At 38.6% G+C, this 27,319-nt stretch overlaps 1 protein-coding gene and 1 long non-coding RNA gene across 4 annotated transcripts in view; one reads left to right on the top strand and one right to left on the bottom strand.

Annotated features, from left to right (window-relative positions):
- Positions 1-3,561, top strand: part of LOC124155428 — a 13,445-nt gene extending 9,884 nt beyond the window's left edge. The window contains exon 3 of the long non-coding RNA XR_006864187.1: positions 209-3,561. This is a non-coding gene — a long non-coding RNA (uncharacterized LOC124155428). The remainder of the gene's footprint in view (positions 1-208) is intronic.
- LOC124155424 lies at positions 2,505-27,319 on the bottom strand. Of its 3 annotated transcripts, none has more exons than XM_046529219.1 (5): positions 25,758-27,319; positions 22,352-22,595; positions 15,378-15,593; positions 15,127-15,263; positions 2,505-6,966 (listed from the first exon to the last, which is right to left on the bottom strand). In XM_046529219.1, the coding sequence occupies exons 1-5, from the start codon at positions 27,317-27,319 to the stop codon at positions 6,615-6,617; spliced, it is 2,511 nt and encodes an 836-aa protein (XP_046385175.1). In that variant the 3' UTR covers positions 2,505-6,614. The 3 variants fall into 3 exon arrangements, with proteins under 3 accessions (XP_046385175.1, XP_046385176.1, XP_046385177.1); XM_046529220.1 differs by having other exon boundaries at positions 15,127-15,260; XM_046529221.1 differs by lacking the exon at positions 15,127-15,263 and having other exon boundaries at positions 6,913-6,966.

Genomic DNA, 27,319 nt, shown 5'->3' with positions numbered 1-27,319 from the left:
TATTTCTATTGATTGTTGAAGGTGCTATGCTTTATGGTTTCACAGCCTCTCGGCTCCTGGGTGGCACAAATAACCCTCATTACTAAATTCAAATTCACAGCTTTGCATGTATTCAACTAATTGAGAGGATTTGGCATAATAATGAAACAATGACAAATATAACTATTGTATCGACTAATGAAGTTCGAAAAATTATCAATTTTTGTAGATCGTGGACAAAATGCTGACTTCAGGCACCAGCAAGAAGAAATGACATTATTTAACAACATCGAAAATTGTAATGCAGTTCATTATTTTGCTTAAACATAGAAATCTTTATAATTGACCAAGTTCACTCTTTGAAAGTAAAAAGTTGTGCGAGGTCGCATTTGGTACTTCCATGTAGGATAGGTACTTTACTTTACAATGTAACGGGCACTTTGGACAAGGCTTGACTTGGCCCAGTCACCTCAACTCAACTCTCTGATTGCTGAAAAATCACTGGGAATAATGAATAGAGTTCTAGGGGTTATAATGGGGCAGTAATGAATTTGCGTGACCTAAGGTCCCATACAGAACAGCTCCAGTCCCCTGGGGTTTACTCTCCTTCTTCCCAAACTACTGAGCACCAATTGCACCGCACTTCAATTAGCCCCGGCTAATCTCTTCTTAATGCCTTGAATCTCCTCTCTGGAAGATCGTTGCTGCCCGGATTCTCAAAAGTCGTGAGCACTGAAGATGCCGTGCTCGAAATCGGCACCTGCCAACCACATCGCATCGTCTTATATTTACTCAGGAAGACTTATTTGAGAAGCTCGGCCACCGTTGAGGGTAGCTAAAATTCCAAGGTATGAACCAAGATGCCAGACTACCAGTTTGCACCTGCCAATCGCCTCGTGTAATACTTTGCATCTCCTCCTCAGGGAAATGGAGTACAATTCACCCCCAGCACATACCTATCTTACATGCTTCTGAATCCTTGGAAAAAGTGGGACATGGGGGGGTTTAGATGGTGCAACACAGGAATGGCAAAATCCGTGCAGGTCCAATGGCCCCTCCCATAGCTCACAATCAATGTGCATTTATCTTTGCTAGAAAGTCTTTTTCCATTCATATCCTCAGTCACGCCTGCATCTCTTCACTCTGCCAGCAACATCAAGTCAAGATTGTGGGAGGGGAAGAAAGAAAGGGAGAGGGGAAAAGTGAGTAACGGACTCGGATCGTTACCATTTGTAGCTTAAAAAATATAAACGAGAACAATATGAATTTTGTGGCCAAAATACTTAGGGCACAGCATAGTTCAGGTAATGTACATCTCAGACATAGAGTTTCAGAGTGATATCCCATTTCCATTTGCACACTTAGATCTTGATCTGTTTAATTCAGGAGACTTCAGTCAGCCAGTAATACTCATCAGATATTGAAATGGGAACACTGGTTATATGTACTTGTGTATAAAAGCTGACTGGATCTCCTAGAGAAACATTCAATGGATCTCCAATGGTGCAACATTAGGTGTGTTAACTTATGCTCATGAACGGAGATCACCTATTCTCAGCAATATTTCATTTCCATATGGCTCTTAACTGAAGTAAAACTTAAATTAACAGAAGTTAGTATGATTGTCATTAGTTTCTTAATTGAACTTGAAGTAAAAATGTCAAGCAGAACATTAACCTCGTTTATCCATGATAAAAAGCTTTTCGGACCAGCCCTATCTCTCTCTCTCCGTCAATAAAGATATCATATCCGGTCAAATTTGAGACTCCTCACATTTGTAACTTTTAGGCTCACTCTATATAATTAGCTATCTCCTCGGCAAAAGCTAAAGAGCCAAAGACACTTGAAAGATGCATGAGGTCCCACTCTTATGCCTTTTCCCCCTTTAGTTGAGGTGACAGATAGCAGGGGTCTGACTCGCCACTGAGTGTACTAATTATGTACAGGTATTTGGAGGAGGTGACTACTGAGGCATTTGTGAAGGAAGAGAGGAGAGAAAGGCAGCAGCTGCCGGTTGTTAAAGAAAGTTACCATGGCTCAACATCCCATCCGACAGACCCAGTGCTGTGCTTGAACACCCCTGCACAAAGAATGTAAGCAGGGATTGGGTAGTCTGAAAAATCTCCACCATCGCAGCAGTACTTTCCCTTTTTTAGTTAGCTCAATAAAAAGGGTGAGATGGATGTATTAAGCTCACATGCACTACCTATATTAAACATTAAGCAATTTATTAAAGTTTAGCCTAAAACAAGATGAAATCCAATGGTGTTTTGAACACCTTTCAGTTTTTGTTTAAAATTAAAACTTGCAGGCACTGAGAAATGTGTGCATGCAAGTTCACACTTAAGACTGCAGACTCTCTAACATTGCACACGAATACGCCCATGTTCATGTTGGGTAACACCACTGCTTGAGACATTTCACGATGTATATAAATATGCACTACCAGGAGAACTCATAAGGACCTATGTGGTTACTCATAAATTGACAGCACAGTAAGTTTATAAAAAAAAAGGAAATGAAAATTGATGTTTAGAGGATTTATTAACTTTGAAAAGAACTTACAATTTCAAAAAATTCAAATCGTAATCGTTTCCATGAAACATCAGTTTAAATTTTGTCTAGAATAAATCCAAATAGATACAATCAAATCCAAAAATGCATGATTAAATCAGCCGAAATAAATAAATCAAAAATTTGTGTAGGATCATTCTCATCTCTTGTCAAACACTTCAAATAACATTGGGAACTGTTTCTTGAAAAGAAATACCTTAACTATCAGACTAGTATTGCCAACAGGACCTCGTCAATCATCAGGCAAATCACATTCACACAAGCCTGTTAACTATAATTGAAAGTTACTTTACAATTTGACACTAACAATGTCAGATTTGCCTCATATGACAAAACTACCGCCTGTAAAAACATGCACCCACATCAATTGTGTCTTCAGAGATATGAGATTTGCAAAATGAGGGGCTGAGAATGAGATTAAGATATTCTATTCCTATTGGACCAAAAGAAAGATGAGTGATCCCGAAAGTTAGTAGATCTAACGGGAAAAACTAATGCAGTACACAGTCAAATAGATAGGGATTTACACAACACATTTCTAAAATGCTAATTATCTCCCATGAGTTGTGGGTACACAAATGGGTTACTAAGGAACTGGAGATGTGTAATCACACCTACAAAGGAGATAAAATTACAGTTTAGAATAGTCTACAACCCTTTATCTGGTGTTATAGAATATATATACTAATGCATGTAATCAAGAGCAGGAAAAAAACTAACTTTTGCATACAATCACCAATGTCAACCAATAAAAATGCAAAAAATTGGCTACATGCAGTCTGATAGACTAAGGTAACAAGTACAGAAATATTGAAATTTGCATCCCTTAAGTAAAAATTCAGACTGCATTATTGAGAAAAAAATGGGCCCGATCCACTTAAGTGTGGAAGTTGAGTCAAAAGGTAAGACGTAAGAATTTTGAGCTTCTTGAAGTGCATTTTATACAATGAATATGTTTAAATGAACCAATGCTGGTATGTATTTATGTACTTTGGCAAGATCATACCACGTGATGACCAAAAATTTGGCAGGAAATAGCAAGCACATTACATTTTATGGAAACCATAGGTTTTCAATTCAGCATTTGATTCCAAATAATATGCGTTGACTAAATTTCTGCAAAAGTATTTTATGCATTCTAATGATACCACTTAGATCCATCAATAAGAGACCTTCCCATCAGGGTGATTCCGCATATCACCACTGAATTACAAAAAACTTAAATTTTGATTGAAAAACTATGGCTTAGGAAGAAGGTAATGATTACAGGCTACTAAGAATTATCCCTCGATGTGCTCACGATACACATTATTCCTTCCAAATAGTATAACACTTGACACTTCCTCCTAGCTCTTCCCGAACAGTGTTCGATGCATTTGTATGTATATGTAAAACAACACATGATTCACATCACTTTCTTGTCCACGTCAAAGTAACACAAAACTCTAGACTGTAAACATAATGGATGGAAACGATGGCACTGACAATGACAAACCGGCATGGTAAAAATTTTTCTTTTAAAGTATTCACAACACCAAGAACTCAACAGCCAGTCGGCAAACACAGCTCATTCACTAAAACTAATAAAATATTATTGCTGTGTGCCATCAGTATTCCATAAAAACTTTTCACTCTGAAGTGATACACTGCCAAAATGATTTACTAAAAAGGTTCACATGGCATAAAAAACACACATCATTTGTGATTTTGAATGCATAAGAATTTCTATAATTTTCATTACATGAATAAACCTGAGTCACAGGAGCAAACTCATTTACATAATTTACAACACTTTTTTTTGGAAAAACCTTTCATTCCTTTTTAATTTTTTTTATTTGAAAAGTTTTGAACAAAAGATTTTTCCACAGTGAGATATCCTTCTCTCTAAAACAAAAAAGTGCAACACAGAAATGCTGACCTTAAAAAATCAACCATTGCATCAACATTTCTCTAAAATAAAGGTGTAAAAACATTAACATTCTACACAACTAATTGTGTTCTTTCGGTTGAGGTAGAACCCCACTCGGAAAGCTCACATAATATTTGTTTTGGTGATTCCTGCATGGTGGCCATTGAACACCCGGTTCAAGTATAATTTGGTGCACACAAAAAATAAAAATGAACCACATTCATCACGTAAAACTGAGATAATGCTGAAAAACTATTGTTTCTAATGCCAGAAATACTGGCAAGACAAGAGCCATATGATTTTTTGCCTTAAAATCGTAAGATGATGAGTGGTAAATATGATATTGTCAGTGGACCTGGAAGCAGAGACTGATGGATTTATTTAGTTTCATTCCTAATTATGAAATCTGCTAACAGAATAAATAGTCCAAATTTTAAGTCACCCAACAAAAATTAATGGATTTATCTTTAACTCTTTCCTAGTCACTAAAAATTACACTAATTATGATGCCCACAGACCCAGAAATAAGAATAAAGGTCTCCATGGGGCATCCTGCATCATGTTTCTGATATGGTGAAGTAAAATATTGCCGCTTTTCTAATCTGTTGGCAATTGACTACTTTGACTCATACCACGATGAGCATAGGAAACAAAGATTTATAACTCAAGAAATTATTCTGTAACTACACCATTATCAGAAATGCAACTGTCTACTAAATACTTTTACATTTAAATATCACAAATCAACATATTTACCATCTCAAAAGAAAATAATTTAAGTTATAAAATGGTGCCACAACTGAACATTTCTTCATCTTCAACATTAATAGTTAAGCTTCGATAACACCGTATCCACGTACTATAATCAACAATGATGTGGCACTTTCTTTGGATATCAATAAACAAGTTTTTCATTGGGCACTTTGAACAACTGCCTTCCTGGAAGCAGCTTGCAATGCTAACAAAGCACACCTTCAGCAACTCAACTTCCCTCTCTAGCTCATCCATTTTAACGGGAATGGCGACTTAAAACAAAAAATCAATGGCAACTACATGAAAATTTTAACAAATATGGAGTCAACAAATAAAATTGCAGGCCTACATATGCTCAATTTTGAATAAATTACAATCACATCATGGAAGTGCAGGCCATACTCTATGCATTGAAAACAATCCATTTAACTTGGCAATACATACGAGAAACTAAAACACAGCAACTAAGTACTCTATAGATGTTGCAGCGGCATTACACAGCCTGTATCTTCACAAAAGCAAATCCTCATTTTGCCAGTGCACATGAGTAAAATAAAAGCTGTTTTCTGTTGCCTTGCATCAAGTTGTGTGTCTTGGATTGGCAACTTTGTAGAAACAACTAAAATCAATGCTATAATTTCAATACAAGAGCCATTCCTGCACATTTTAAATTTTAATTATGAATAATTAAATAATAGTGATGACATACCAAAGAATTATTACATAATTTAAAATTATTGATTACTGAAATGATGCCTTGCTACTGTAGCCTTAAAAAAGCAACAAGCACAATCAAATTATTACTAAGCCAGAAAATTGGCTTTTCTAGATGGGAACTCCTTCCTGTAGCTTCTAGCAAATGACAAAACTTTTTCTCAACGAAAGTCTCAAATAACTTTTACAGGATAAGAGCCATGACAACCACCAAGAGGTTGTACGGCAAACAGCATGATGAAGTGCGTTCAATTAACAAAATTATTCACATCCGCAAGTCACGCAAAGTGAATCACTCTTATTTCTTGGAAATTGTTATGAAGTAACTTTCAATATCAAGTTTACAGGAATGCCACAAGCCAGTGGAAAAAAGAAATTGTGTACTAAAGAAGTAATCAAGACTCACAAAAACCAAATCTATTAATACATTTAAAAAAACCTATACTCTTCCCAGTATAAAATTTTAAAAGGGAACTTTCTTCCCCACCATTTTAAATTGTAGGAATGAGTTCTATGAGACCACATGCAAAGCTGGAATATAGGTGAACAAACTGTTTAACCCCTGGAGGGGACAAGAATAATAAATTTTGAAGTATCATTTACTAATTAGGAAGAGTAACATGGCATTATCGACATCAAATTCTGAAGACTTGGCACAGGAGACAAAAATAAGAGAAAATAAAATTTATAGTGTGATGGGTCTCATAGAAGGGTCGTCCGAGGCAGGCTCGAAGGCAGTGGGGAAAATGGGGATGTAGTGTTGCTTGCGGGGGCGGTGGGGGGGAGGGGAGAGGGAGGGGGAGCCAGGGGAGGAGGCAGACGAGTGGAGGAAGGGGCAGGCGATACCGCGGAGGCAGGAGCCATCGCTCCAGAAGCGGCACGGCACAGAACTGAGGTCGTGAGAGAAGCGGCAATGAGAGCGATGGCAGCTTCCGTCAGACACAAAGAAGCTGCATGGGCGCCTCCTCTGCAACTGGAGCTGATTTGAATGAGTCAACAGGTCACGCCGTGGTCCTCGTCCTGAAGAATGGCGACGCCTGCACCAAACAACGAGAGAGAGCCAAAGGTCAAATACACGCCAATACCAAACGAAAGGTTATAGTGCAGGAGCTGCACCAAAAGCATACAACCCTCCATCAGATTTCCATATCTGATGTTCAAGCATCTCAAGCAGGGTGTGAGTGAAAACTTATAGGTTGCCAGTAGCTACCAACAGGATGTTCATCTAAGGTGAAGTGTGCGTCGAGTTACAGTCCAGCCAAACGTAAAAGAGACAAGAAAACAGATAGAAGGTTGCCGTAGAGGGTTTAACCGCGGACGGGACTTTTTTGTCCCATCGCCCTTTGCAAATGTATGCCATTCATGCACTAGTGGTTTGATCCCTTTGAAATTTACTTACTTTTACTCATTTTTTTATGCTCTTTCGCTTAGACCATTTAAGTAAGTAGACGTGCCATTCGGGCGGAACGCTGTGGCCAACATCGCACGGCGGGGAAGTGAGTGGGATGAGGGAGCGTGACGTCACGGTTGGGACTGCAGACGATATTCCGTATGCGCGCTTGAGATATTTTAACGCTCATTCGCTGCAAAGTCGCTGAAAAGTGACGATATTGGGCACGCAAAATGATTATACACTTAATAAATATATTTTTACGATGAACTAAGGCATTTTATAGCCTTGACTGTGAGCAAAAAGCTAAATAAATCAAGATAAAGCTAGAAGCGATCGTATTAAATAAATTGATTAAGAATGTCATATGTAAACATGGGCGTACCCAGCGAAGGCCAGGGGGAGCAGCTGTCCCCTAGAAGCAAAAATCGCAAAAGTCTTTAAGCAAAATCAGTACTGAATTGGAACGAAAGTATTCAACAAATTTTCTTCAAACCAACGAAAAATGATATGTATTAACATAAGTTAATTAACTGAAATAAAACTATTTTTTCAAGGAAATGATCTCATAAACTAATAAAGCGCTGTTATAATGTTCTTATAATGTTGGTTTCATTCATCTTTTCCATGCTAAAATGTCTCAACTTGGCTTGCCCTCCCCCTCCTAGAACATGGCTTCCCCCCCTACACCATGGCTTTCCTCCCCCTAGACCATACCTTTTCACCCCCTCTGGGTAAAAAGAAGGGGTCCTGGCAAGTATCACGTAATTTTTTCCGCAAAAACCAGTTTATTGCGATCTCGGTAATCTTCAATAAAAATAATTAAACAAATCGTTTTATTTATAAGCCCAGTACAATGAAGCCTAGATTAACGTATTTACACTGAAAATACACATTTTGAAAAATCCTACGTGAGATTAAAAAGAAGGCGTGGAGCAAAATCCTACGATATTTTACAAAGGGTGAAGGGAGGGGTCCATAAAAAGGCAAAATTATTTTTGAAATATTCCTTATTACTAGTAGATTAACCTAACGGTGGCATTCCTAGAAGATGAATATTAAGACTGTCCCAACGGTTGTGTGTCATTTTTGACCCGTAATTTTAGTAACTTTGCATCGAGCAATATTCATAAAAATTGGCACACTTATGGGGAAAGGTCCTAAGTTTTGTTGAGTTTAAGGAAAATTTTTACAATTTTGACCTTTTGACATAAAAATGTGGGTTCAAACCAAAAATTTTAATTTGCCTTATGTGGTTTTAATGTAAAAAATCGAGATTGAAAAATGTCTACATTTCATTGACCAAAAATGTCAATTCTTGGGTTTTCGGACACAAGAAACCCGAAAAAAAAAACACTTTAATTTACGAAAATTCAACCGTTGACCCAGTAAGGTCACCGTCAAGGTCATAAGGGGGGCAAAAAGATTAGCATACCAACAAAGGTGTCGATCCATGGATTTTATAGGGCACCCAAGTCATTGGTATTGTCCAAATACCTGTATTATTCACTAATTGACCTCCAAGGTTAATACGGATGTCAAAGGCCGTAGAGGTAAACGTCCGGCCATCGTGACACCCAGGTTTCGAACCATATGTTTTAAAGGGTGCCAAAGTCGATTTTTCAGTTAATAGATCCTTATTGTTGATTTGTTGACCACCGAGGTCTCAATGGGGGTCAAAGGTCATAGAGTTAAATGTCTGGCCATCATGACAACCAACGTGTCAAACCATAGGTTTTGAAGGGTCCCAAAGTCGGTTACGCAGTTCATTCATCCGTACAACAATTTATTTTGACCTCCGAAAGTCATAATGGGGGTCAAAGGTCATAGAGATTTTAGTCGACCGCTTTGACTTTCTGACCGCTTTTGATTCAGATATTTTAAACTTCATTCGCTACTTCGATTACCAAAATTTTATATCCCTCAATAACTTCAATAGCATTTTTAAAAAAAGGTGATTGATTGTTTTTAAACTTTAGCTAAATTTGAGGATTCTTTATCAAAACTCTCTTCTACAATTCTAGGACATTAAGCCTGATATAGAAAGTAGGAATTCATGGTGTGGTATAATTTAAAAATTCTATCTACAGCTGACGAAAGAGGTAACTAGCGCGTTTTACAGTAACCAAGTATTTTCTTATACATGCGACTTACGCAGTTTCACAAAATTCTTTCAGCATTTGAAGACGCACAGTGTAATGTAGAAATAGAAATATATTTTAATGACAATATTTTCCACATCTGCGGGCAACAAAAAAGCAGCTGTTTGAACGGCCTTATGTATCATGTGCGCTGCAAAACCGATTTGATAACTTGTGATGTATAGTCCTTAGATCTGAAGGAATGACTATAAAAAATAGAATGGAAATACATCCTTCTGCTAATGCTAGTTTCTTTTCTTCGTTTTCATAAATTGTTTTTATTTAAAATTTCTGTATTTTGGAGGAAGATAGAGCAGTATTTAAATATCTTTTATGGTCTTGCGTCTCCAAGTGCTTCGAAATATCATACTGCCGTGAAAAATAGAAATTTATCTGTTACATTTCACACATTTGACAGAGTAATCGCGTCTGGATTTTTTTAATAAAATGAGATTCACTTCTTAGATGATATTTGAATCCACATCCTTTTTTCTTACGTATTGTGACAAGAATATAAAAAATTAAATTATGTCGTAAATTGTTTAAAAAAATTTTATTGAAAACTCTGTAAGTACATACGTACAAAATTACATAAAAATATTTAATAAGTTATTCAATATATTAAATATAATTGATTGTTATAAAGCAAATTTATTTTTAAAATTATTTTAATCCAATCCTCTCTTTCTTTCTAATTATAAATATGTTAATAGGTATTATTTATTCCCAGAATTTTCCGTAGCGTACGTAAATCGTAGGTGTCACTTGCAAAGCCGGCGCTAGACCTTTTTCCACCATCGCAAAATATATATAACACGAGAGCTGTCTGCTAAGTAAAAAATTATGCATTTATGAAATAACTAAATTACTTACCTAAATAATATAAATTCTGATTTGTTGACATCCCTTTTTAGTAGCGCTAGCGCGCAGCTCAATTTGCATCGCATAATTGACCGTTTAAAAATTACTATATGCGAAGGCGTTGCCGCGTTACTTCGTGAATGACCGGCAAATTCTTTACACCATGACCCTTTTCCTCTCTAAAATTCCCCCCGTTTACAACTTTTGTACAAGATTTCATGTTTTTATAACGATGTTCCGAATAATGCTAGATCGCTAACGAGATAAGAAAAAATCTGCGGAAGGTTACAAAGGGCTTTGTTTTCATTTTACTGCCACAATATTTTTCGTCGCTGCCAATGCCGAAAAATGCCAATGTTCATTAATTGTAAGTTCACCAATCCAACCATGGCTGAGAGAATACTTCTCGTACATAACGCAATAAATATTAGTACTTTTCATTGAAAAATCGCGAAGAAAATGGTCAGAATACCGCAGTGATACAGTGAATCCCCATTCGTAGCCATGCGCTACGACGATGAGCGTCCCAACCGTTACGTCACGCCGCTTTAAAAGTGGGTGGGGAAGGAAGGGAGCGGAGGGGAGATGTTGGCCACACGGCGAGACATGGGTAGGGGTGGGGAATGGCGGGTCTAGTTCTTATATGGTCTAAGCTCTTTCGAAAGGTTATATCAGAAATATTGTACGATGTTTGGTTCGCGAGAAAAACGACGATTTACCAAGAACCGTGGGATGGGACTTTTTTGTCCCATATGGGGAAAACATACAATTTCAGTTTTTTTTGTACACTTATTTTGTATTTAGCATAATAACACTTTATTACTCAGGGGATCGATGCACAGATACCGTTATTCTGCCAGTTAGAAGCGCAGAAGGGAATAATCTGTGCACTGCGCCGGCTGCCTACTCACGCAGCGGCGGTCGCATCACCTCTGCCCAGCGCTGCATCCCTTTTGACAAACAACACTTTTGCTGTCAAAATAAGTTTACTGTATTCCTAGTTATACTTAATAAAACGTTTTAAACATTACCTAAAAACGTGTTTTTTTACGCAAACCACAAACCGTCAATTATACTTAAACATGACAGGATCAATGTATTTTGTCAATGGGACAAAAAAGTCCCATGCCGCGGTTTTGGTAGGGTTGGAAAGTTCAGCAGTTCTAGCGTTAAGAAAATTTTCATCATACTTCAGAATGTGGCAAGAGGGGGGCAATTTTTAGGGGCGACCCACGGATTGGGGGAATGAGGATGTCTTTCTACTTGGGCTATGCTCCTGTTTGAATCTTGTTGAAATTGTGGTCAAACATAGAGGGAGGATGGTAAATTATCATAAATGCACTATATTTTTCAGTCTTATATTTGTATAACTACACATTTATCGAACAACACCATTTCTGTTGATGGGAGTAAGTGAAGCCCTCGAGGCTCAGTTGCTGGGTTCATAAAGACTTGAAAGGAAGATGATATGGTTGTCAAGGTATCTTCCCTCCTTTCATTGGTTGGTTCCTGCCTCTTTGCCTGAGTCTACACTCCCACCCCTCCCAGAATCTTCACTCTCATTCCACTTTTATTTCTGAGGGAAGACACCCCCCCTCCCCTCACTCCAGATGTTCAGCACACAATATTAAAGGCATCAAAGTAAATTATCTGTGGTTGGCTAACCTAACTGAGAAATTGAATATAACTTGAAAGCATTAAGTACTTTTAAACTCATCTCCATCTAATGTAGATCATGCCTTTTCTCATGCTTCTCCACACAATCAAATTCTGGCTTCTTTTTTTCATGGTTTTCATACAACACATTCAATTGATTCATTATTAATGGATAAAATTTCAGCTAACTTTCGGAATCTCAGTGTGATTGCTAAGTTTTTAAGCTTAAAGAGGACAAATCACACCTTCAAAGCCAATAACATGTCTTCTAGCCTTCCTCGATGTATTGATCCTTTACATGGTGCAGGATGTTCCAGACATGATTATCATTTTAAAACATTCCCACATTACAAAATAAATGACTTTTGTCCAAATTACACAGACGGCTGACTCAGTATCACACTGAGGCAGATTTGACCAACTACTAAAACCAGCCACATGTGTACACACATAAATGTTAAAGAAACTAAAATTGCTGATTCCAATCGAGTATTTAAGCTGTCTCTACTTCTCATTTTTTCAGAGTTGTATAAATTACAGCATTGAACTTTGGAGGCATGCTTCTTCTGTCAAACAAGTTTTACTGCTATAGGAAGAAAAGAGCAGTAAGAAGTTTTGTCAAGCACTATAGCTTGCATCACACAATATACTTAGAAAAGAAAGTAATGCAAAGCTGTACATATAAATCAATTGGGGTAGAATAACTACACTAATCTATGTAGAAGTATCTATGAGGGGGACCCAAAAATAACAGGACACATTTTTTTGTGTTAAAAACTTTAGTCACCTTCGGAATACTCTCCATTTACACTAATTTATTGGTTAAAACGTTTTTTCCAAAGTGCGAAACACCTTAGGTACTCATCAATTTTGATGCCTTGCTGCGCTGTATTCTATTTTCTTTACACCTCTGTAATGTGATGAAAACATTTCTCTTTTATCATCTTTTTTATTCGGAGGAACATAAGGAAATAGTAGGGTGTGAGATCTGGTGAGTAAGGTGGGTGAGGAAGCATTATCATGCAATTTTTTACCAAATAAGTATTCAAGTTGCGGCAAGCAGAAACACATGCCTCTTTTTGATCAGGAGTCAACAAGCAGGGGATGGATTTTGCCGCGATTCGCCATACTTGCTGACCTTAACCTAAATTTGGCTTCAATGAACTCCACGAAAGACCAGGTTGTTCAGCACGTTCGTCAAAGATTCGCGTCTTATCCTCGTACACAAGGGCAAAAGCTTTTTTTCTGCAATTTCATCAGTTCTGGACCTGGAAAGCTGGACCGAGCGTTGAATGTTTTCTATCGACCAGTTGCCATGTTTGAATTGCGAATACCACTCGTACACTTGAGTTCTTTTAAAGGCATGTTCTATATAATCTGTAGGCAACATATTAAACAGTGTCCAACTCAATTTCACCAAGCAGAGAACAAAATATCCATGCTGCTCTCGAATACATATCAGCCATTTCAAAAATGTAAGAGGCCAAAAAATTCTTGAAATGTAAACTGTCAGGGGCTCGGTAAAACCATCCTAAGTCACGCCGTTTCGCATACTGACTCAGAAATGATGAAATTACACCCATCTAGAGGTAGAAGACCAAAATATAAGAGCAACATGCACAGCGATTTCTGTCCAGTTATTTTTGGGTACCCCCTTGTGTAGTATGCAAAAAAAAGAGAGAGAATGTTAGAATGTTAATCTCTTACATTAACTGAACCTAAATTATTATTAATTAATTATACATAGCTGATGAGGTGTGTGCTTCCCATATAGTAAAATTCCCCAGCCATTTTGTGGTACACTTATCAATTAAAGAGTAACTATTATTCATGCTTAAACTGAAACTCTAAGTTAAGATACTTTGATGGATATGAAGTAACTTTTCTGAAGTCTGCTGGTGAATGTAAGTACAATTTTTCACTTCATTTAACCTTGTTGAGACGTTGGTTTCATTTGGGCCAAAACCAATAGTTTCAATAAATACTTTTTAAGTGGAAAATTGCCATTTCAATCACCATTAGATGATAGAAATTTCAATCCAACTATCCACAGCAAATTTCTGTCTCCTCAGTTTGAAGACCATTATGTCCAGACCATTCATTTATATTTAAAACTAAATACACCATATAAAAATTTCGTCATAAAATTACTGGTGAGTGAAATAACATGTAACTTGAATTGTCTACTGTGAAAGCGATTGGCTACTACATTTGTGAATAAATCTAAAATTCTATCCCCTTGTAATAAAATTATTATTTGCATCAAAATAGATTCAACACAAAAATAAAAAATCTATACATAATATGAAGCACTTTGTTCAAAATAATATTAGTGGTCTTTGAGATGCAGGTCCTCATACTCATGGGAAAACAGGATGTGGCAATGGATTGATTGTACAGGGTGCCGCAACATGACTTTCTATTTTCAAAATTTAATGAAACTCACTCGATGAATAATCATTTTTTTATCTTTAGGCAAATATCTTAAGTTTTGTTTCCAACAGTTTTTAAAAACAGGTTGGTAGCATACATCATTTTCCATAAATTGAGTAAACCGATTTCTGGCATTTGTCATGACTCTTGCAAGCATAGCAGGGTTCACCAGGGTGCACCAACATTACTTTCTTATTTAAATTGCTCACAATTTAGTCGGTTGATGCTGTACAAGAAAGATAGTTATCTCACTCAAGAGACATGACCTTCAAGTTATGTTCCCGCAAACATAACTTTATAGTCACGCCTCTTGAACAAGACCACTAGCATTCTGTCATGACAACCTACTGAATGGTGTGCATTTTATAAAAGGAAATAATGTTGCCACACTCCCAATCACTGCAATGCTGGAAAGGGTCATGATAAATGCTAGAAATTGGTTTACTTAGCATATGGAGAATGGAGGACGTCACCGAACCTGATTTGAATCTGAAAACTGTGTAGGACCATATCTAAACTTCTTTAGATAAGTGCCAAATAATAGGTTTCACTAAGTTTAGAAGCAGAAAAATGTTGCTGTAGCCTGTAAGTGTGCCTCTTGCTTACGTGTATTACAGAAGAGAATGGAAAAATGATAGAGAGGATGTGAAACAACATGATGCTCAATACCAGCGTAATTATCAGTGCATGGGGAAGATAAAAGCTACGCCTCCCACCTTTTGTGGTCATTCGGGCATGCTTTCATGCTTGCGTTTCTCTCGTTTTTCCTCCACTCGGCCTCGAGCTCAAAAGAGAAAAATATCCCTTTAGGTGCCATTGGGGAAATATTTGTGGTAAGCAAATTGTCCATCTGCTGCAAATATAAAGCAAACGCATAAGCTACAAAATAAATCAAACAAAAACGGAAGAAAATGACAACAGCCATTCACTATTTAAAAAAGAGAAAGAAGGCGAAGGATGTACGTACCTCAGGGTCCAAGGGCCCAAATATTTCCTCCATCAAATCATAGTCCAAGCAGCTTGAATACGGGATTTTCTTTGCTTTCACCTTCTCGTGCGATGCGACAATATTGTCATCAAGAAGGGCCTGATTTAGAAGATTCTCTGAAACTTTTTTACATCCTGATGAGTTCCTTTTTCTAACAGGCAAGATTTCATCGCATGGAAGACTTTTATTTTCAATCTAAAAATGCAATTAAAAAATTTATAGTAAATTATTCTGGTGGATAAGAATTCGCACAAGTTTTCAAAAAATGACAAATTTGAGCATTAAAAAAATCAGAGTAAATTACCATGAACAGATCAGAAAATGTAGGAAGTCAAAAGGAAAAGAAAGAAAGCATAACAAAGCACACCAGGATTGAGCATATCTCTAATCACTTGCTACAAATTATTTGCTAGCCTTGAGAGAAGCCCACTAACCAAATTGCAAGCCCAATGTTATAACAAAATTGTTTTCAGGGCTTTTCGATGCTATATTTTAAGATGAGAGATAAGACAATTCATGTAACCACTGATTTCACGTACAAAATTCAAGAACCTCATAAAGATAAAAACAGTAGAGCAGGTTAATTGTCTCCTTTAACAAGATAAGAATTCAAAATAATTTATCACAGAGAAAACCAGCAATCGACTGTATGTTATCTGATAGTTAATATTTTAATATGATATTTCATGCATACCTTTTAAATTGGAATTACTGCAGTTCAAGTGCACATATACTCTTTGAATTATAATGAAAAGAAGGTCATAAAATAATGAGCATGAAAGCACTGCAAACCAATGCAGTAAAGTCTCGACAATACAAAGCCAAATTGTCGGTCATCTGTGAAAAACCTGGGGTAAATTCATGGCGTTATTCGAAAATATGAAGTTTCAATAATACGAAAATTTTTATGATTGCAAACAACAGGCTCAGTCCCCAGGAGCATATGGAATTTGTTCATACGAACAATGGCAAAAAATCAGTCAACAAAGCTCATTATGCCCATGTAAGTACAGCACAGTCCTGATTATTTGCAGTAATGATAAGGGAGGGGCGGTATGAATAATCGGAACACATGCTATAAACCAAACTTTCTCTTAAATATCTATTAATTTTCATGATACACACAAATCAAACATTCTATGATCATTTACACACGGTATCTGTCATTTTAGATTGCTTTCCAGAATCATCAAGAGCTTTTTTTCCTGATCTCAATCTTTTTAGCAGCGATAACGTGATTGTACATGTACTCTTTATTTTTCGTGTAACACCTGGATCTCGAAAACCACGCGACTGTGGCTGCAGAATCATGGATTCAGAAAAGTGGTTTGCACAAATGCTTTGAAACCACTTCGAGACGTCGGAAACTACACTGTCTGGCACCACAGTGCGAAGTCGCGTCTCGCGCATGTGGCCCAGATGCTGCGGGACGTGGAACCATGGTCATTGAGAGCAATTGCACACTGACTAACACGATAAGAATTCAAAATAATTTATCACAGAGAAAACCAGCAATCGACTGTATGTTATCTGATAGTTAATATTTTAATATGATATTTCATGCATACCTTTTAAATTGGAATTACTGCAGTTCAAGTGCACATATACTCTTTGAATTATAATGAAAAGAAGGCTAGGGGAATAGAATCACAGAACTTCCGTGAAGGCAACTGGCACGCCATCTTGCAGCAGCAGTTATAAGAAAACAGGGCTTCTGGCAAACTGTCTAGAAAGCGAGTGCCTGGCTATGACTCATACTATCTCTCCATCCAATTCCCTGGCTACATACACTTCTATTATACTCCCATCTTTTCTAGTATGACCTTGACTAGTCATGGCATATACTTTCCTGACTGCGACAAAATCTCTGGTTCCCTTTGGCCGTATTCAACCGCATGCAAGGTCATGGAAATAATGGCGTACTAGCGATATGAAATATACATTTACGGATCGCATATTTATTAATCAAGAGAATATTTCCAGCCGCTGATCGTCATCTGTAATGCTAGAGCAGATGTCTGAGTGAACTCGATAAAATTCACAGTCAGCAGGTAAATCCACTAATTTCATTTTACATAGGAAATTCTAATGGATTTAATTAGCCTGGTGTAATCTTGCATTAACATTCAAGGCTACATCGGACAACTGCAATTGCAGCCATGGCAATAATTGCACATATGTGACATGAAAAATAGATTTTAAGATCGTACATAACTATTTTTCTAACCTATAATTATATTTCTATTGGTTAACCATTGAAAATTCTTCTAAAATTAATCAAGAGTATTTTCCTGCCTCTCATCGTCTTCCGCAATGCTAGAGCAGATGTCCAGATAAACTTGAAACATTCCTTGTCAGCAAGTAAAGAAAATAATTACCTTTTTCGTGGGGATTTCTAATGGAAAACATAAGCCTTCGTAAATTCAGTTTAAAATGCAACAATCTTGGTGCTTTTGCATTGGATTTAATTTTTTAAGACTCTTGTGGGGAGTGAAACTCGTGTACAGATACAACAGAGCACGCATAATCGGCAGTCTGCTGTACCTTAACCGTTTAATCATGCTAGTTGAGTGTTACTCGACATGTGAGTTTGTAGTAAGATAGGCTATGTCGAATGCCACTCAATGACATCCGATTGGAAAAGGTTGATACAGTAAACTCTTGATTTTACGAAGTCAGTGGGACCGGAAAATTGGCACTTCGTAAAATCGAGTTTCGTAAATTCAAACCTTTTTCATAAGTCACGAAAAAATGTTCGCTTTTGTTTCTTCCGCCGTTTTTTGTCTTTAGTGGTCTTATTTAAATGTTTTCGGTGGTTATTCTCGGTATAATTCGTAGAAAAGGCTTTTTGCTATCGATTTATGATGTGAAAAATCGTTAAATAATTATACCACCATAAAATTCCCATTTCTTGTTCATACTTCAACATCAACGATCGCTAAAGAAATTCCCGACCAGTTTAGAAAACGTAATCAAATACCCAGCTAGCACATTATAAGTCATTGAGATAAGGTGAAAGGAAGAAATAAGGAAGTCGCATCTCAAGTAAGCTTGTTATGGGTTTCTTACGGCCAGGGCGACAAACATCCAGAGTAATGGCAAAATGGATGCCAAACTTTCAGCACTTCCGTAGATGCTGTTATTATCCCATCGTTACAGAGTGTTAATTAAGGCCTTTATGCATTAAAACAATGTTTTTATTATTGGCGCTTCTATATTATGAGGAGAAATAACATCATACCGCCATAATTTGAAAATCATTCACATTTATGAAGTGATAGCTTAACGAAGGTCGTAAGAAAAACACAATTTCACAAGAATACAAACGTAGAATAATATAAAAATGCTGGAAGGAACATCTAATATACGTATTGTAGTCGTCGGGTTATCAAACCATAATTTAAAATTCATAAATGTTAAAATGTATGGACCTTGAATAAATTCAGTTTTTCATGCACATGCCAAACAAGTTTTTTTTACATAATTGGATATTTAGTTAGTAACTACGCCATCAATTCTCAACAACTGCTGTGGTGTAGTGGTCAGCGCGTGGTACTTCGGTTTCGAGGATCGCACGTTCGGTTCCACTCTCACGTTATTTTTTTTTCTTTCCGCCGCATGGATAGAGTACTTGTATTATGCTTTATATCTTCACTAGCCGGTTGCTTGCAGTTATTAATTTTTTTCTATTTACGGGAAAATCTGTTATCAGTTGTTCAGCCCTTCTAAAAACTCGCTAAATTTCCCCAATAGCCTTTAAATTCATGTCAAGATGAGCCGCGTAGCATGTGTAGTACGCTGTTCAGCCGCCTTTGGCGCTCCAACAGAAGTGACTTACATTGCCTGAGGATATTTGACGGCATTCCTTACCTAAACGCCCCTAACGTCTTACCCTTGCATTATATAAGTCCCTTAGCTTACGATAAGCTGCTTATGAATTTTTTCCGTAAGAAAACCATAAGAAACGGTTAACTCACTTACTTTGTGCTATCTGGGTAATGAATTGCAATGTTTATTATAAGAATTAACAGTTATAAATTTGTGGTTTGGAGCCAATAGCTACTATTAAGTATGCCAAAGATAGATATTTGTTTCTGACACCCACGGAATTTTAGCGGCAGCCGGCCTAACCGCCATTTATGTCGCCCTCTATCGCTCAGTGACGAGAAAAAAAGAAAAACAAGGGTCTTAGCCCGTTTCCAAAATAACCTTCGTAAGTTAATATTTCGAGTTACTTCGTATTTTCAGCAGAATGTGCTCTATTTTCACTGAGATTCAATTACGATCATAAATAACGTAGGATGTGATTATCTTCTGGCGAATATTTGAAGTAAATTCTGTTTGAGTTCTCCGTCCGACTACTGTGTTCCATCATCTTCGCAGACGTTGCCATAAAAGACTTAATTCTTCATCAGGACTGTATTCTTCATACCGGGTGTGAGGTGACCTGTTCATATAGTATGTTTCTCTCCTTTTATGCCGACAGGAGCAAGGTTCCAACCGGAAAACGACAGGAGAAACATCTTACAGTATCGGAGAAATATAGATAGAAACGTTATTATCCACATTGATTGTTTTCCTACAAGAGACGTTTTATCATTTCTCAACGTGGTTAAGTATTGGTTCGCTAGCGTGAATTCCCAAAAAATGACACGCAAAAACCTGTACCGTCACCTCATTTAGTTTTCGTGTTCCTTTCTCCGCCGTATTGAAAGTTAGGCAAAGGATCATTGACATAGAGAAAAGATTTTCTTAGTTTTAGCACTAAAAAATAGTCGCGCCATAATCGTAAATAAATATAGTGTGGAAAGAGCAAAGAAATTAATTTCAATTGAAAAGTCAGCAGAGAAGAAGAGAGACAATTATAAGCGCGGCACCATTTTCCCGATAGTGGAAGATACTTCTTCCGCCTCTCTCCGGTTAATAACTTCCCCCCGTTGCAGGTAAAGATGAACCATGCCCTTCTCCACAATCGGGGAACGTTCCCAGTGGGTGGGGTGAATAAGAGTGGGATGGGGATTGCCTGAGGGAAGAAGTGTGGTCAGCACAAGGACTGGTGAAGGGGGCAGGACAAAGAAGGGTGGGGAAATGGCCTTCAGCTCTGCCTCAGTCTACTTTTGGGGGCCGTATTTTTTTGCGACGCACACAAGCTCAGTCTCCTTAGGGAGGGAGTGAATGGGAAATGCTGGGGAAGGAGGGGTTTGGGATGCGTAAGGTGGGTGTCAGCAAGATCAGCCAAAGGCGGCAGGAGGGAAGGGACGGCTTTGGAAAGACAGAACCCCAGCATGGGAGAACGGGGAAGCGCGTGAGAAGAAAGTTCATGGTTAGACTTGGAAGTGCGTCTTCATTACGAGAAGCCTGAAATATGAATTGGCGGTAAATAGAGCCCAGTACTTAAGATATTTAAGTTGTTCATTCACAAAGGCCAATATATACACGAAAAGATATTATGGCGCGGATTGCATGTATCAACGTCCATTTCGGGATGTTATTAATTTCTGTTCCCATTTATAAAAGTAGCAAATAGATTTGAAAGAATGATAATCATGAATAAAAATATCTAAATCGATATCCAAACGCACATGAGCAAAATAGATGAATGTATACATACCGATCCATCGCAAGTAATATCGCTCAAGCTTCTTCCGGTATAGGACTTTAAAATTCTGGATAATGCCTTGGTCCAAGGGCTGGGACTTGCTAGTCGAGTTCGGGGGTAAAAAGAGGACTCGAACATTAGCCAATTTTAGATCTTCCACGTATTTATGAACGGTGGCATTTTCCATTATTAAAACAATTTTGCTGTTCTCTCCAGCAATTTTTCTCTGTAGACATATAACCGTTTGCTGGAAAATTTCTCGGGCCTTCCAGCTGTTTTTATTTGCATGGTAAAACACGGGGAGGGCTTCCAATTTTACATGTTTTAAGCACCGTGGCCTTTCAAATTTCCCAATGACAACGGGCTTATTTTGTCCGTGCCCGTTTGGTTGACGCACAGCCCCACAGTAACACGCACTTTACTCTTTTTTCCTCCATGGCACCTTTGCCCTTTGAAACCCAGGGTTACGTCAGGTAATGCATTAAAAAATAGCCCAGTTTCAGGGGCCAGCGAGGGTGAGCTCGTCGAGGAAAGGGTCCCGGATTAGGGACCCTTCGAAGTGCTTCGGCGAAAAGTAGTCAAGTAGTCTTCGACGTACGTTCACAGCAGTGCAAAGGGTTAATTAGGGGTGTACGAAATACTCCGCGCGACCTTCCTGACATGTCAAACTACGAATTATTGCCCATGCTATGTTTACGAACAGGCACGTAAATAGGGGCATAATGTCAGCCGCGATATTTTAACTTAACTCCTACTCCCCCTTAATTCCCACAGTGAGGTTTTTGGCGACCCATTTCTCTCCAAAGTTGCATTATCATTTACGATTTCGCACTTTAATGGACCACAGTTGGAAGCGCTGATTTTTTAGCTACTTACGCCGGCGTAACTAGTTTTGTTGACAAATTTTTCGCCGTAGTTCGTATAAACGAATGCCATTTGCTCCTAGGGACCGAGCCGAGGTTCGTAAATTCAAAACATTTCGTATAATCGAAACTTCGTATAATCGAATAGCGCCATGTGTTTAGCATAGGCTTTTCACCGGGACCACAATATCACTTCGTATAATCGAAAACTTCGTAAAATCCTGCTTCGTAAAATCAAGAGTTTACTGTATAATGTACTATATTTTTAATACTACATTGGGTGTTAGAGATATTAGTCTCTAAATTTATTTGACAATTTTGCAACAGACAGTGACAATCATCCAACGATTCTCTAACCGAAAATTGATAATCAATTAAGTAATTTTTTACTTGACAGTGGACAGCTTGTTTAAGTTAGAAAAACATTTACAAATGAGAACGAAGAAGGTTTACAAAAATATGACTACATGGCAAGCTTTTCATCAGCTTACTTCCTCATCAAGATCATCTTGCTCGTCGTCAGGCCCCATCCAATCCATCCCGAGATACATCTGCCGGACCATGTGGAGGTCAGCAAACAGCTGCTCGCTCTCCTCGGACAGTTCCTGGCGAAGCAATTTGCTTTGCATTTCCAGCTCGCCTGTGGCAGCAGCAAGTTGTGAGATGGGTGCCATCAAGTCCATCTCTTGGAGGGAGCAGTCGCGGGCAATGGGCGACGATCTCCAGATTTTATTCCTTTGGAAATGACAATGAGCACAGGCCAGCCATGAAATATGGGAAACTGATTTTTAAAAATTGACAATTTGAAAATTTTAAGTTTCATTAGCATAGGTACTAGGGAAGTTTTAGTTGAAATACCAATTAAACTGTTACTTGCTCCACTCTGTGGAATTTAGACGTGACTGAGGAAATAAGAATTGTGATTTTCAACACAATTTTATTCACATTCAATTTCTGCATTTACATAGAACCTCTTCATTTCTGATGAAACACTGCACTTTGTTCAATCCAGGACAAAAAAATGTTACCACATAGGAGCCAAGATCTTTTTCCAAATTCTTGCATTGATCCCACTGCATTGGAACAACAACCCCTCAGAGCTAAGATGAAGGGCCTTCTCGACAGAGCAGTCAAAAAGGAGTATGTAGCTCATCGGGGACAGGAATTCGACCAGCAAGGTAATTTTTATTATTGGGTACACACGAGTCTTAGCCTCGGAGTGAGAACCTCAATTCCTCAGGGAGATGGGTTATGGAGTAGTTGCCATTCCTTCGGCAGAGGGCATTTTAGGACATATGCTGAGTACATATACAGTGGAACTTGGTTAGTACGTTCCTCCTTAGTATGGCGATTTCTCTCGGTCCCGGGTACCATCCGAACAAAATACAAGTAAAAGTATTTGGTTAGTACATTTGAAAAAATTGCGCTTTCCTGGTTAGTACACTCAATTGCTTGCCGCAACGCAACCCACAATTCGTTCTCTAGTATCTTCTTAAGGGTCGTAAACCTCCGAATTCATGATTTAATTTGTTATTATTAGCCATTGACATTCTTGCATTCATTCCACATCTCTTTCTTCGACCGTGATTTATCCAAACGTATTTCTCAATTCTTGGGACGTGATGAATAATAAAATGTGGCCATTAATCAGGAATGTCGGGAATGTCTGACTAACTAAACTGCAGCCAATGAGAAGCCCCGATTTTCCCCACCCCAAGCTCCTCACCTTCTATTGCCTCTGGAGTGCCCACTGCGCACAAATTTCACGAGTGGGCAATTGTTGCTATTGCACGCGTTATCATGACGAAGAAGTGAGTCTTATCCAATTCCCACTTCATCCAAAGCAGTACTGCACGTAAAATCGACATCAAGGCTATGGAGTACGTGCGCATTTACTTGATTACTGCTGCGGGAGCAGATGATGCTCTGGATCTCCACGCGAAGCTTAGTTTAAAAATACTTGATCTCGGCATGAAAGCAGACGACATTAGACAAATTTTTAAAGTAAATTTCAACTGTATAATATAAAATCTTCTTGTAATTACGTCGTAATCTAATAATCTTGCGTGTTACCAATCGATATATCGATTAATATAACAATCGATATGGTTTCATTCCAGAAGCAAATGTATACGGCCGTTGCCGTAATTTAATGTTAATATAATTTTGTCCAATTGTTATGATATTTAAAAACAACCAGTTGTCATACTCAGGGTTGTTGTTATATTCTCCGAGTATGCTTTGAGAAAGAAGAAATGACTTAGCTTTACTAGTCTTCTTCCTATAAATATATATAGGATAAATCACGGGAGATAGACGCCGTTTTCATGTAATTGTCTTCAAGAAATCTATGAAACATTGTGATTTTTATTCACATGGTATTGTTTTTCAATGTAGCGCTCATTTTAAAGGCGAAAAGAGTTCAGGAAGGCGATCCTACGAGAACTACCGATAGTAGATGTAATTATGACGACTTTTCCACAGATTGTAATTACCCCAACTGCTATTATTTACTTTCCTCGTTAGCACGTTTTCCTGGTTAGAACGTTAATTTTCTGTGGTCCCTTCAGAAACGTACTAAACAAGTTCTACAGTATATACCCCATATATATATACATATGTGAGAAGACAGTTGAAAAGCCATTTTGTAACAACCACTAGAAATGTTCCATTAAATACCTTGAAATTTATTTGAATGTGATTCAGTGAAAGTGGTACAGGCAGAACAGCATATTGCGAGAATCTCCTAATAGCGAGTGATAGTATTTTATACCATCAAACGGCCTATGCTGTACAAGGAAAATAAATTGGATGTAGCTAGGCCAAAAAGTTCCTTCCATGGTGCACGCTCGGTATTATGACAAATATCTCTCGAGGATGATTAACCACTCACTAAACATAGCCTGGAAGCTCATTTTATTGAATGAGGCATACTGTGTGAATCACGTTTTAACTAGTGAATGGTAGTGTATCGTCAAAAGGCCAAGGACTACCTGTAAAAATACAGGTACAGTGAGTCCAAGAAATCTCTGCCACGCTACATACTTGGTATTGCGAGGTATATCTCTTGAGAGGAGTGCATAAATATTTATCTAGAAAGTCATCCGGGTCAGTAATTTTACAAGTGACAATGGAAAAATCAACTCCAAAAAGTGGTGCAGGAGGTTTATTTCATGAGCAAATAAACGTCTAAGTATCACGGATACAATGCACATAACCGTGCAGATTAAATCACTATGCACAACTCATCTGAATGACTTCCTAGCTCGCGGGCACAGAGTCTATAAAAGATCCATAAAACTAAAGTGAATGTTGCTCTGCATCAGTAAGGAAATGCAAGAGTGCAAATTGACAACCACATTTTATTTCATCGAATCACCTCCATGTCACCACACCTAATTTCTCAACCTTTTCAACTTTTCAAGAAAAAGCCACGGACCACCTATATGTATCGCAATTTCACTCTTACAGTGAAATTCTATAAGTTCTAGACATGAATAATTAACAATTCATCAAGAGTAAAAAAAAAGACAAATTTCTTGAAAGAAAGAGTCAACATGTAAGACATTAAAATGCGAGATAAGGCAGCAATATCACAAGAATTTAGATTGCACAGACCTAAAGCCCTTCCTTCAAAAATAAAAGATAACAACAGTGAGTAAACAGGATAGCAGCATAAGTTAAAGCTAGGATTAAAAAATTGCTCAAAACAAGTGAAGTATAATTCCTTAAAGCTTAATAATAAAATTTACAACCAATTTCAAGTTTTTACTCATCTTCAGGTCCTGATGTATTTGGAATGTGAAATAACAAAGTTAAATAATTCATTTTCATAATGAATCGATTTCATGAAGTTATGCCAGAAACCATAGGCAATGGCAAAATATAATTCCTTACCAGCACTGCCCGCTGCATGCCTTCTGCTCCCACACTTGCGCTGCATTCGATGCAGAAATTGATGAGGAAGAGCACTGGCAGAGGAGCGAGGGGACGGTCGGCCAAGAGGTGTCCTGAGAGAGGGCAGACATCTCCTCCTTGCCCTCACTGCCACTCTCCGAGAGTGGTCTTCTGGCGGGGGGCACTTCTTCCCCCAGGGACCACTCGACCACCGACACCACCTTGGGCTGCTCCTCCTCCCCCTGATCCATGCCATCCAACGCATCAGCCAGATACGCATCTCCAGGAAAAAAGAACTCACACTCCTCCCCCTTAGACACGTCCACCTCTTCCTCACCAATTTCAATGGAAGCAATGCTGGCATAACAACAGTTAGCAACACCAACACTGCAGCTCTCGTCACTTTCATCCGTTTGACAAGACTTCTCATTTTGTCTAACTAAAAACTTGGGCAAAAAACCGCTGTTGTCTTGATCGGCCAAAAATCCGCGCCCCTTCAAGCCGATCGCCCCTTTGTAAATCATGTATTTCTTTGGAGTCTTGCAGTTGCCATCTTCACCCTCTTCTGGCTCCTCCTTAAGGATCAAATTCCCACTCTCACTGCGGTAAAAAGTAACCTTCTCCAACGCGGACTGAATAGAAAATGTTGTGCCATCCTCATAGTGCACCCCTCCACCGTTTGACTCGCTCAATCCAGACGACGAATCAACGCTCAGACGCCGAATGGGAAGGAAGTGCGTCCGAGCCGAGGTCAGCAGATCTTCCTCCACCTCTTCGTCTTCTTCGGAGTTTGCTTTGGAAGGTTGCGTGGAGGGGCAGGTGGAGGTCGGAGGCACGGTTGGCTTTGACTCCAACTGGTTGACGTCTGAGCAGGAGCTGCACTTGGAGCCGAGGCGAGGGGTGACCTCTGTGAAGCCACTTTTCTCTCTGCTGTGGTTCAAAGCCTCCAAGCTCTCTTTCGTCACCGTGTGGTAGCAAACAAGTGGACTGAGCATTATACCTTCTCCCTCCACATTGGGTTGCTGCTGCTCCTGTGTTTCCTCTTCCTTCACCACTGTCGATGCAGACGACTCGGCCTCAGCAGACACAACCTTCTCCACTCCGATGAACTGAGGGGGAAACAAAGTCGTCGACTCTTCCCATATGATGCGAAAATTCTCAAGCTGGGGAGTGACGAGGCCTGTTTTGATTGCCAGCTTCTTCAGCTCACTCCCCACGACCCTCGAGCCATTGTAGCTATCTGGAGTTGCCTCCTTCCCATCCGTATTATCCACATTGCACAAGCCTGGAGTCAGGCAGCTGTTGATGGGACACTGAGACCAAATGGAACTGGTGATGTTCGTCCCCGAGAGGATGAACGAGTAATTTGGAGAAGCTTTAGAATTCAAAGCATTGGTGTGTTGGTCGGCTGGCATGTTTGCAAGAAGGGAGAAACTGGGGGGAATTTCGCTGTCAGGCTCCAGCTCCCATAAAGCCTCCATTCGACGGTCAAACTTGGCAAACAAACTGGCAAGAGACTTGTCGTCGGATTCACTCTCCACAGGAAACTTCTCATCCATCAT

Source organism: Ischnura elegans, chromosome 3, assembly GCF_921293095.1.
Source record: "Ischnura elegans chromosome 3, ioIscEleg1.1, whole genome shotgun sequence".
NCBI classification, from domain to species: domain Eukaryota; kingdom Metazoa; phylum Arthropoda; class Insecta; order Odonata; family Coenagrionidae; genus Ischnura; species Ischnura elegans.
This window is presented reverse-complemented; position numbering and strand designations above follow the sequence as displayed.

What these genes read in the sequence shown, in the direction of transcription:
- LOC124155424 (XM_046529219.1), bottom strand. Translation starts at nt 27,319, where the DNA reads ATGATGGATGAGAAGTTTCCTGTGGAGAGTGAATCCGACGACAAGTCT. An exon ending in GCATGCAGCGGGCAGTGCTG is followed by an intron (nt 22,596 to 25,757) that starts GTAAGGAATTAT and finishes TCATTTCCAAAG; the next exon opens with GAATAAAATCTGGAGATCGT. An exon ending in AAGATGATCTTGATGAGGAA is followed by an intron (nt 15,594 to 22,351) that starts GTAAGCTGATGA and finishes TTGCATTTTTAG; the next exon opens with ATTGAAAATAAAAGTCTTCC.